Source organism: Scardinius erythrophthalmus, assembly GCF_964197995.2.
Source record: "Scardinius erythrophthalmus genome assembly, chromosome: 20".
Classification (NCBI taxonomy): domain Eukaryota; kingdom Metazoa; phylum Chordata; class Actinopteri; order Cypriniformes; family Leuciscidae; genus Scardinius; species Scardinius erythrophthalmus.
The window spans coordinates 27,182,159-27,194,690 of NC_138240.1; the positions used below are offsets into that span (position 1 = coordinate 27,182,159).

General features: G+C 38.8%; 1 protein-coding gene across 3 annotated transcripts in view; it reads right to left on the reverse strand.

The window, feature by feature from the left end:
- Positions 1-237: 237 nt before the first annotated feature.
- Positions 238-12,532, reverse strand: part of LOC308681292 (ubiquitin-associated protein 2-like) — a 30,898-nt gene continuing 18,603 nt past the window's right edge. For all 3 annotated transcript variants that reach the window (XM_081350046.1, XM_081350047.1, XM_081350045.1), the window contains exons 18-27: positions 12,389-12,446; positions 12,017-12,200; positions 11,698-11,789; positions 11,500-11,550; positions 10,692-10,767; positions 10,231-10,584; positions 8,063-8,161; positions 7,217-7,278; positions 1,862-2,050; positions 238-888 (exon numbers count right to left, since the gene is read on the reverse strand). In XM_081350046.1, coding sequence (XP_081206172.1) covers positions 808-888; positions 1,862-2,050; positions 7,217-7,278; positions 8,063-8,161; positions 10,231-10,584; positions 10,692-10,767; positions 11,500-11,550; positions 11,698-11,789; positions 12,017-12,200; positions 12,389-12,446 — 1,246 coding nt within the window. In that variant the 3' untranslated portion in view covers positions 238-807. The remainder of the gene's footprint in view (positions 889-1,861; positions 2,051-7,216; positions 7,279-8,062; positions 8,162-10,230; positions 10,585-10,691; positions 10,768-11,499; positions 11,551-11,697; positions 11,790-12,016; positions 12,201-12,388; positions 12,447-12,532) is intronic.

Below are 12,532 nucleotides of genomic sequence, written 5' to 3' on the forward strand. Positions count from 1 at the left end.
ACTATAGAATTGGCTAAAATTATTTCAAAATGTAATTACAAAATGATCAAGCCAACATTGAGAAAATCAGGCAAGTTCAAATTGGCAGTCAAGAAGCATATTTGATGTTAGCGTTTTTGCTAATTGTTTTTTTAATTGTTAAAATTAACCAATTCTAATATTTTAGTAAAACAACAACGTAATAGATTTAAAGATACATCCCAGATCAATAAAAAAAAAAGACTAGGAACACAGGTGAATAGCTCAGAACCTTTATTCAGAGGGCAACAAGAGTAAAATATAAAATTTATGGGCTGTTTTTCCTTTCTGTCAGGCGACAAATGAATTTCCGAACCATTGTACAGGAGAACAATCCCTAGAGGAAAGGACTCGAGTGGTTTGCAAGATGTCTGAATGGATGAAACCCCCACAGTTCACTCTCCTCCGCCATCAGTGCTCTAGTTCTCGTCGCAATGTCTCCAAGTTTTCCTCAATGCTTTTCCTTTTAATTTTTCGCTACATCTCTGCAGTTTTTAAAAAGTAAACAAACAAAAGTCCTTCAAAAAAATAAAATGGAGCGACCACATCTCATGTTCGGCTTCTTAACATTTACAGTATATATAAATACTTACATAAATATCTTACATGGAAAAACCTAATTCAGAGAAGGAAAAAACAAAAATGGGGAAAAAGCAGAGGAGAACTTCGGAGGAGGGGGATGGGGGAGAACTGATACAGTGTGTGTGTGTGTGTATTTCATGTTAGAGTCAGGACAGTGCAGACACAGAGATCTGGGCGTTTAGATCAGTAACAGTATAAACGGAGCACTCAGTTGGCCCAGTAAGGAGAGCTGCTGTAGTTGGACTTGCCCTGACTCTTCTGCATGCTGTTGGACTGACTGCGTTGCCCCTGCAGAAGACAGAAAGAAAGCCAAAAAAAACAACATTAACACTTAAAATCATATTTGATATGCACATTTTTAAGGCCTCTAAATGATCAAAACTTTACTGGAAAAACTTGTACAAAATCTTCTAACATGCCCTCTTCTCTTCTGATTGATAGTTTATACTTTTTAGCCAGTAAATTGTAAAAACACCCCTCTTCAGGAAGTGGTACACGCTTTTTTTTGCTGTGAAATCTTTAGGCAAGGCAAGTTTATTTATATAGCACATTTCATACACTATGCAAATTCAAAGGTTGACAAATTTAACGTAAAGTATACGCAAGAATAACTCATACTGATAGAAAGTTGAACATTTACTAGACTGAAGCAACTTCGGTTTACTTGCATTTTTGTTTTTAAGTTTAATCGAGTATTAAATATGATGCATCAAGCTTTTGAGGAATGTTTATTTGAACATGTCTCAATCGTCAATCAAACTTTGATCATAAAACTAAACGTTTATATCTCATCTTACTAAGACATATTATTTGGAAATATAGAGTGAATACTAGTATTTATATGCATTTTATACAAGTCGTCTGTTATACTTGTATACAGATCTCACTGATTTATACAAACTAGAAGAATTTCATCTCATTTTTTGGCCACAAATACCAGCAACTGCACCAGATTGCATATTTTTGCTCAGTTTGGGCCTGAATAAAACTGAGGTGCTTTTCCCTGAGTATGAGCATAATATTCTCACTATATCATACTATATGAGCCATAAAAGCCTGATGTATCAACATGAAAAAAAATAAAAATAAAAAGCAAAACTACAGTTTTTATTTGTGTCTAATAGGTCAATAAACAATTCCATAAAAAAATAAAATAAAAATAAAAATAATAATTTGGACTTATCTTAGGGGGTTGAGACGCATACCTGAGACAAAACCTTAAAAACTATTTTTTTTTTGGGAGCATGTTTAGATGATGTACCTGTGTGTCTTGAGCCATGTGGTGGTGCAGTAACTGTGAGGGGGGCTGCTGGTGGGGCAGTATATGAAGGAAGGGTGCGGGGGCATATCCAGGGGCACCTGCGGGGTTCAGCGGGCCGCTTCCTCCCAGAGCCGAGGGCAGGCTGAACGCAGGGCCGGCTGCTGTAGGGAAACCCTGCTTGTCAAATGTCTAGAGGGGACAGAGAAAAGAGATGAATGGCTTTGAAAGGACTTTTAAAGGTTATTTAAAAACAAAAATCATGTTAAATGTTATTCATGTGAAATATTAAAATAAATAAAATGAACTCCCCACCAGCATTTTTTTTTTAAGTTAATCATTCAGTAACATTAGGCCGTTTTGATTTATATGCGGTTTAATGTTGATGACTGCATTATTTTACGTATGCCATCACTTGTTTCTGCAGCTTCCTCGCACATATTTTGATCAGGTGATTCAGCACTCTTTCAGAAGATGTTATAGCGCCCCCTACCGTATCGTCCAGTTTGGATTTTTAAAGCAGGGCTATCAGAGCCCGTCTACGGAGAGCCTTGGCACTTCCTATTAGCCCCATTGTATCGATTTTGGTTGCAGTTCCATTAGAATTCCACTGGAGGTGATCGCGGGCGAGTGTACACTGAATAGGAGTCTATGGGGCTAGACGGCTAAATGTGTCTCTTTCACCCAATTGCCGTTGAGAAATCTCAGATTTTATTGTAGGTTTTGCAAGTTCAACATGGGTTATAGGTCGAAAGTTGAATGAACGAGTACTTATGTCCTTTCGATTTCTTACAGGTTGAATTGTTGCCCATAACACGCTAACATTCTGCTAACGAACGCTGATTGGTCAGTGAAGGACTGATTACGACCAGAGATACCGCTTGATGGCATCGTGGCATCCGAAGCGGGACCAGAAACAAAACAAAAATTCTTCTAGCACGTGTTTACCTGTGTCAGCTGTGTTGTCGATGCCTCGAGAGAAAAGAAAGTGCAGAGCGTGAAAGCACCAAAGCGACTGAAGGATTGCCGTAAAGCAGTATCTCTGGTCGTACGATGTGTATGACGTCATTGACATTTTAAAAGACTTTTTAAAGCAAATAAGTGACTCTAAAAAATCTAACACCCAGCAATGTGTAATTTCTCCTTTCGAATACAACATTCAAATTACTAGACAAAAATTTTGGGATTTTGATGGGTATAGCGCCATAGGCCTCCATTCATTCTGCACTCGCCTGCGAGCGCCCCCGCATGGACAGAGACGTGTTACTGCAGCCAGTCCAGAAACCGGAAGTAAGCACAGAGTGCCAATTCTCTTCCTATTAGACATTCTCTGGGGCTATGCAGTTTCGGGAATTTCTTCGCTGTATTCTCACAGGTTACTCTATAGAGCTCCCCCTATAGCTTTGGAATAGATATTTAACAACACTGTTGAAAAACTCGTTGGCGACTCTCAGACACCAGAGGCTAGTAGATCAACGACATCAAAGCAGATGGGACATTCTTTAAAGTGTAAGTTGCAGGTTAAATTTTTCACGAAGATAATGCAATGTGTTTATTAAACATAAAGATAAGAACCGCCCACCATTGTTTTTTTATACCAAAATGCTGATATAATATGAAAAGTTGGCACTTTTAACAGTGGTTTTAACCGCTCCCGCTCCCTTCCACTAGATGGGGCGTGACGTCACAAGAGGAACTCACTAGTAGAATTACCGTACGCTAGCAGCTATAGATGCCTTACATAACTTCAGAAAAGTTGGTTGTATGTTTTATTTGATAAAAAAATGATGGATAAAATAACTCCATTGTAAACATACTCGTGTGTGCTGACTTCAAGGGGATCGTGATCCTGCCTGAAATGAGAATAAGCTATTCGCAAAACAAACGGGTTCAGGCACGTCAGATCAGCCGGTCGCAGGTCGAGCTGTTCCACTAAACACAACGCGTTCACCTCACGGCAGCACTTACTCTCTCCACTGCTGATAGCCCACACACACACAGTGATGGGGACATCGATCTCTCTTTTTCTTTTCTGACAATAAACATCGCTAATTAAATCGTGAGAAATTGCTAAAGCGTGGATTGAGGAAGGGTATTACATGACGTTTGAGGCGGCGATGAGACTAGCGATTGCGCCTGACGTGCATCTCTAACGTTACAGCTCTGATTTGGACTGACTTACTGTAAGTAAATAATGTCTTCAGTCGCTGTCCCTCCTTGCTATTCTACACGACGGCAATATTTTGAAAAGACTTGCTTGTTCCGTTATATTATCCGGGTTAAGTTTGCACCTGGTTGCACTAGCTCTAACGTAGCTAACGTTACTCACCGGGACACCTGGCTAACCCTCCACTAATTCTCCTCACACCAAGCATTAATAACTCTTTGAGTGCCATGGCTCCCCTCTCTCACGCCTGACTGGTTAAAAATTGTAGGGCTGTGGTCCATAAAGAATTTGATGGTTTCCCACATCCTCAGTCGTTCTCCAAATAGCCATAATACAGTAGGAATCTAGCAGAGTATGGGTTGCGAGTTCCTCTTGTGACGTCATCACCCAGTAACTGAAAAACACGCTACGTTTGAAGAAACCCCAATAAATGTTATTTTAACGCATTTTAAGACCGAAATAATTAAATATATACATATAGAGCACTTTAATTTACACATTAATTGGCTGTGGTGGTTAACCTGCAACTTACACTTTAAAACAACGTCTTCATTCGGGTTCGAACAGCGTGAGGAAGCGCAATAATGACTCAGATTTTTTTTGCCGTAAAGCAATTTGTTACATCGCGAGACCTGATATCACGCGATACTTGATACCCACCGGCTCAAAGTTGCAAGGGTGGTTTTTCCGCTGACAGGCGATGGGGGGTGAGAGACGACCACCATTCAACCCGAAAAAAGTCGGGTAAAAAGACTCCGAAGCTGTTCAGTTAAAGGTATAGCGGAGGATTTTTTACTTCCGGGTGGATAGCCTATACTATTGGTCCTCCTAATTGTCAATCATTCTGGTGAATCAATCAAACTTTTCAAAAAGTGGAGAGGGCGGGTCTTATCTAAAATTCGGAGCGATCCTCCGTTATACCTTTAAGGTTAAAAACCTGCATAGTTCACCTTTAAAGGGTGTCAAATTAAGGCAGTTAACGCAGTCAATTCTGCCTGGTTTTAAATAGTACAATTAAAAAAGTTATAGATACCATATAAGGGGCTGATCACACCTGACGCATTTTTCAGGTTCGAAAACGTGAGGTGCACAGCACTGCCCCATCACACAGAACGAGCAGTGCGCTGCGTTTTTTATGTTGCTAGGCAACCACTGAAACAGCTTTCCTGTCAGTCAAGTAAACATCAAATCAGACTTTTATTAATTTTATTTACTTTGTTAACATTGAGGTAGTTATGGTTCGTGAAGTCGTTAAGCTCCTGGTAACCCGCGAGAGCACCACAAGTTTATCCTCCATCATCGCACTCTCCGGGCGTTCAAGCCACTGTAGCTTTCATCACTAAAACGGAAGGCCCACCTCTCCATTCATTCGATTGGACAGTGTAAAAAAACGCGATGACGTCAGGCGCTTTTTCCGCTCTGAGTTGCTTTTTTTTCAACTTCAAAAACGCGAGGCACAGCAGGCGCATAAACAGCGCGCAGAACGCTCGCTGCCATAGGAAACCAATTGAAAATAGGCGCCTCACTGCAAAAAACACGTCAGGTGTGATCGGCCCCTAAGTATTTATTTTAAAAAGGGCAGGGGACTGAAGGCAAAATATTTGTGAAAAAAGAAAAAAACGTTTATCAAATCTCAAATATTTAGAGGTCAACTGCCATGATAATAATAATTTGATTCTATTGGCAGCTAAATAATAAATGTAAAAGTTTAAAAGCAGAGATCAAAGTTAAGAGGGAACAAAGACCATTTAAGCACTGTGGTTTACAAACATTTGGAAAAACCAGTCAGAGTTAGTCATAGCCATTTCCAGAAGTCAGACAGTGAAACGACAGCCTGTCACAATGCATGTCATAGTCGTGATGAACTTTAAATGGCGTGTCTCTAATGATTTAATAAATTACTCTTGACTTACTGACCATGACCACCCAAACTGAAATCCAATATATTCTATAATTTGTGCTTCGTTTGTTCTGTTTTCCTTTTAAAGGTGCAGTAAGCGATTTCTGAGAGACACCCCTACTCAAATTAAACACACCCCTCCTCCCTTCATTGCTCCACCACAATATAAATGAACATGCTATGCAACACAGGCAACCACTAACAGCTGGTGCTCAGACATCTCACGCAAGTAAGGATGAATCAGCTGTGATTCAACAACAACAGCATATCTTCGTTTTTTGAAACAGCAAAATCAACGTTACTCATGTATCGAGCAGAAACAAAGCAACCTTTGTGTCTGTTTTCAGGTCTTCCTGCTCTCTAACATTTCCCCAGCGCTGGAAAGCGTCTCCGATATCAAGTAGCTCTAGCCTGATCGTAACCCTTCTTTCCAAATTATATTCTTTGACCTTTTCCTCAATCTCAGCTATCTCACTTACGACAAATGCCCCGCTCGCTCACTCGCTCTCCTCCCCCATCATGAGTGGATACGACCCCCCCCCCCCATTGCTGATTGGCTACAAGAGTGTTTTGGTGCTTCATGGATCAGTCCGATCCAGTTTTTTCTCTTATTTACACAGCCAGGACTATGTACAAACATTTATTTATTTTTTTAGCAAACAAAAAACAGACATCAAACAAATATCAACAAAATTGTCTCTCTGAATCACTTACTGCAACTTTAATTGGCTTTGGTTGACATTACAACTATGTGCACATAAAAGCACCATGTGTTATGAACCTGGGAAGCAGTCAGCCAATCATAAGCAACCTCATTTACAGACAGAAGTCTTAAAGATACAGCATTAACAAAACAGTCTAAACCATATTATTATTCATAGCTTAAGAGCGGCTGCGCCATTTTTACCTTGAATGTGTGAGGCTTCCAGTGTCAAGTTGTTTTAGTTAAAACAACAAAAACAGCCCATTATGCTGCTTAAAGTTGCAAACTACTATGTTATATTTTAATTCATTTAAAATCAGACACATTGGTTTGTAGCACTAGTTTTACATTTTCTGCACTGTTAGCAGCTACTGAATTAGAACTCTTGTACTTTTCACAGGAAATAGCTAATTCCCACATTGAAAAATAAGGTGAATATACGAAGAGACACTGAGAGGGTGGAAAATGATCATTAAAAAGTAAAATTATGACTGTTTTGGTGCAAGAAGCCTAACACAAGTATGTCAAAGTAAACAACGTTTTATTTTTTTATCCAGGTGTTTTTCCAAGTAGAAATGTGAACCTCACCTGAGTTTTGCCGTACACTGTTCCAGTGAGGTCTGAACTCGCAGATCCAGACAGCCCTGGTGCTAAGAAAAGGTTTGAAATACATGAATGAAAATATTATATATGACTGTTTATTCAATACATCTGCAAGCAATGTATAGTTGTTACAGTCTGTTTAGTAAGATTTATAGAGTGCTACAGTGCTTTTTTCTAAGCCAACATGAAAGTTAGCATCACTCAGGTCGCGACGACAAAAGTGCGATACAAACACAAAAAGGCTGTAAAGCCAGACTAGCAAGTAGATAGGTTTTACTGCGTGGCATGATGACGTTTAATCTGCATTTAATTGCACAAAGCCTACATCAGGGGTTTCCAAATTCCAGTCTAGGGTGGCGACAATTAACAAGTCAACTATCATGATAAAGAGTTAAATAAGATAAAAAGACATTGGCACATTACGTTTATTTTCATATTAAACATCGCAACACACATTTATCATTTAGTTTAGGGCTTTTAAATTTGAAATTAGATTAAGTGAAATTTATATGGATCCATTATACACAAGTATATTAAATAAAAGTATGGTAATTTGTGTTATTTACAGAAGTATATTATGGCATCAAACCGATGAGTAGACTAATTTCATTAACGTTTAAACAGAAATCTGGCAACCGACTAGTCTAACCCACATTGTTTGGAGAATAACATTGGGCATGATGTGGAATCATTTTGTAAATTAAATGCACTTACATTTTTAGTAGTAATTTTTATTTTTAAATTAAAAAGAAATAATTAGCATAATTGATTGTCAAAATAACCGTTATTTGCGGCCATAAAACAAACCAATATTGTGAGAGCAAGATCTACCTTTTCCCACGCTGTTGCTGACTCCTTTGGCCTGGGAGCTTCCTCCATATCCTCCTTTCCCATAATCTCCAGCATGAGCCTGGGACAACTCATCAAAAGCTTAGGAGAAAATAAAAAGATTTCAAAACAAGTGCATTTTCCAGCCAAACATGAACATTAGGACCTGTTCTGACCTCTCTGAAGTAAATTAAGAGTTTGTTTTTTTTAACAATTGTGTGTGCAACAGTGCCCCCTTTTGGCTATCCAGCAGCAGTGGCTTTAGTTTAGTAAATTTCCATCAAAAGTTAGTTGAGTGCACTGCAGAGCAGAGTGCCAGTGCTGTTTTCTCCTGCTGCATTTTTTTCTTTTTACATTGTTGCCTTGGATACTATTTGTCCTTTTACAGTATAATAAGAAAAGTACATTTTCTTCGTGGAACCCAAGAAAAGTTATGCCTTGTGTTTTTTGGAGAACTTTACACTGTTAGCTAACTGTCAAGCTTTGAAGCAACTCATTGCAAGGACAGTATAGGACCCTTAAAAGGCCCTACTGGACTGAAGCAAATATACTTTATTATACATACATTTTAACATGATTTTTATTTTATTTTTTAAAAAGCATCAAAATTTATACTTTTGAGAAATGTTTATCTGCATTTTATATATTTTGCCCCCCTAATAAAAACTGCAGCTTTGATCATACAACTAAGCATTTAAATATCTTGCCACGACATTATTTGAAGATATTGAACTGAATGTATATGCATTTTATGCAAGTAGTCTACTATATGGTTATCAGAATAAGTTTATAACGTCAAAAAGCTAGCTAGCTTACTTATAGGTCATCTAAATATCAGCAACTGCACCAAATTGCACACTTATGCTCAGTTTGGGGCCTCTGAATAAAAATGAAGGGTTTTTCCCTCCTCCAGTATGAACTCCATATTCTTCTATATAGGGCTGTCACTAACTTTACTTTTTGTGATTATCGTTAGATTATTTAAGTGATAGGTTCAAATGAAGTATTACAAGCAAGTAATCACATGGTTTTATTGAAGACTGATAAAAATTTAGAATTTGTCATTTTTTTCTGGAGCTCAAACAGTAGAGGGTTGGCGCTTGCAATGCCAAGGTCATGGGTTCGATTCCCAGGGAAAGCAAGAAAGTTTTTAAAATAAGAATTTAAAATGTGTACCTTGAAATGCAATGTAAGTCACTTTGGATAAAAGCATCTGCCAAATGCATAAATGTAAATGTACTGCATTGTATTATTACAAATGCCTGCAGAGGGCGCAAACAGCCTGATGATTGTTACACTTTACAGCATGATCAAATCCTTGTTTAATATTTGCCAAAAAACATTTAATTCAAATGTCCACTTAATCTTTTACCACTTCTTTACAATAGAAATGCTACAGCCACTGACATTTCTTGAACAAGAACATGTGGACATCAAAACAAACACTTAGAGCTAGGGTTTAAACGGATTTTTGGAAATCGTGATGCATATTTAGATACATATTGATGTATTCTCCTGTTGTAGTAGGTTTGTAATTGATTTATGTTACCAATCTGGTGAAACTGTGCACATTGCGTTAAGCAAACCGAGCTGCTGAGCTCCACGCATGTAAATAACAGTGCAACACTTTGCTATGGAACAAAGCACGTCAAAAATATGCATTTCCCAAATCTTTATTAGAAACCCAAACAAACAGCACATGCAGAGACTGAGTTAACTCTGAAACTAACAGCGCATATATTTATTTTAATTGAAACAGCCTTTATGATCTCACAATAGCGCTACTCTATGATTTTTAAATGGTTTTAATATATCATGCAGCCTTAGGGAATGGTCTAATAATGCATTTCGTAGAATCTTGTCCGTGGAACGCACTACTTTCAGTATTTTGCTGATTAATCGATGCGGGTAAATTGCAATTGAGGATATTTTTATCGAGTACTCAAATTTAATTGAGGAATCGTGACAGCCCTACTTCTATATCATACCACATAAGCCATGAAAAACGGATGTATCAAATATTATACTCAACAAAAAACACTAACTTTTAAATATTTTTACATTAAGTCATGAGGTACAATAAACTGTTCAATTACAAAAATGAGATTTTACCTATTTCATGTGCCAGGCTTTGCAGGGCTAAAATGACTTTAAAACAATAAAACACTTACTTGGGCCATATGTGTGCTGGCTGTATCCAGCCTGGTGCTGGTACTGGCTGGCTGGGCCCATATTGTGTTGCTTAGTGGATGCTTGGGGCATGAAGACAGTGGGGGCGTACTGGAAGGCACTGGGCACTCCCGGCATCCCGGGGTAGTAGGGCAGGCTGGTGTAGCCGTAACCTGGAGGCAGAGGGGGGTTGAGGAAGGCCTGGGTCTGACCCTGCTGGGGTTGACCTTGGTTCTGCGGTCCTTGATTTTGATTTTGAACAGCACTCTGTTGAGACTGTGAGGGTGGCACAGATGAGAGACTGTTGGCAGGGGCTGGGGAGTTTGAGTCGCTGCGGCCAAATTTGGTGGGTTCACCTGTACAAGCAAGACAGAAAAGTGTTTTAGACTGACCAATATTGGAATGCAACAACTCGTAGTCCTATCTTCACTAGCATAAAACAATAACGACGATGTCTGCTTACCCGAGTAGGGATTGTTTGCTAATCCTCCATCTCTGCCAGCTAGCGCTGTACCAGGGAAAGTCATGCCATAATAATCCTGCATCGAGAAGAAACCGAAAAACAAACTTTAATTCATCCCTGAGAAATAAAAACCTTAAAAGGACAGGTCATCTAAAAATAAAAATTCCCATAATTTAGTCAATTTATCATATTATTTAAAGGGGTCATGATTAGGCTTGCTGCGGTCTACTTGGCACTGTCGTTTTGCTTTTTTATAGACAAAAACCATTTAGTTCAGTTGGACAACATGTGCTACAATTATAAACTGATCCTGAGTGTCATTGATAAATATCTCATCTTGAAAAATGTCCTGCCTCTCCCTGTACACAAAGTACAAGTGATCGCAAATTTGAGTTAAAGCCAAAAGCAAGTGCGCATTCAAAAGGAATTTCAACACCCCGCATATAGATAGCGGCTCCCTGATGCCTGCAAATTATAGGCCTAAACAGAGTATGGGCGATTTCTAATACAAAATTGAAAGTGAAACGAGAGCACTCATTTAAAATAATTTATTAATTAACCTTACTTTTACACTACAACTATTACAAATAATAATCATAATAAAATAAGTACAAGTATTTGTCATATTGATGTTTAATAAATTTTTAGCCAAACTGTGCAGCTCAACAAACCTGGAGCATTAAAAGAAAACATTGCCCAAATAGTGAAGCCCTACTTAGTTTATTTTGGGGCAAACTTCTTTTAATAGAAGAAAACGGAGCATTGAGTCAAGTGCTGTGACAGAAACAGTGGACTATGAAATTGTTACCATAGGTAGACGGGACTGCATCATCTGTAGATCTTCATATCCATAGATCGGCTTTAGGGATGAGAAAGTACAGAAAGATCAGACACGGATCAAAGCCATCAATGTGATGCAGCCAAGAACACTTTAACAAAGATAAGCATAACAAAAGTGGATATATATTTTTGCTTCCATCTGATAGCAGATCAGCTATACACTAACCGGATAAGCAGGAAGGAGGCCACCAGGACCCATGATATACTGACTGGCCAGCAGCGGCGGTATTCCTTGAGCCAGGTTAGGAGGCGCCTTGCCTGATAATATTGAAAAAAATTGGGGAAAACAAGATTTTCAGTAAAAACATACATTTTTAATATTACACCAACCACACACACGATTTACAAAATGACGTGAAATGGTGATAAATTAGTTTTTACATTTACTTTTTTAAACAAAAAAAGGAGTTGTCAACAGCAATCAACCATAAAAATTCTGCTGCAACACACTGATCATATGCAGTGAATGTTTTTGTGTGACTGACCAGAGGTGTTGGAGGGTGTGACGGTGTTCTGCAGCGGAGCAGAACGGACAGCAGAGGGAGCGGGTGGGCCGTTAGCCATGAGGTTCTGGGTTCCTGCGCTCAGGCCATTCATGTTGACCGACGCGCTGGACACAGAACCAGAGTATGTGGTCAGGTTCACATTCACGTCAGCGCCCATCTGGTTCTGAAAGAAACATTTCAATTAATTTAACATTGATCCACAACACATCCACAATATAAATCCCCTCAAATATCACAAAAGAAACACATTGCTGCAATCAGGACAAACAAGGGAGAGAAGCTCAGGTAAAGAGGGGAATAAAGTGAGGAAACTAAAAAGTGGAAATGGGAGGAGTCTCAAAAGAAACTTACGCTCAGAGAAGAGCTGGTGGGCGCAGAAGATCCGAGAGAGTTAACGCTGCTCACGTGACTGAGAGAACAAGCAAACACGAGACCATAAGGAGACTGATTTCCTCATGAATATTTAATAAAGCTGAAATTCTCATGATGCGATAA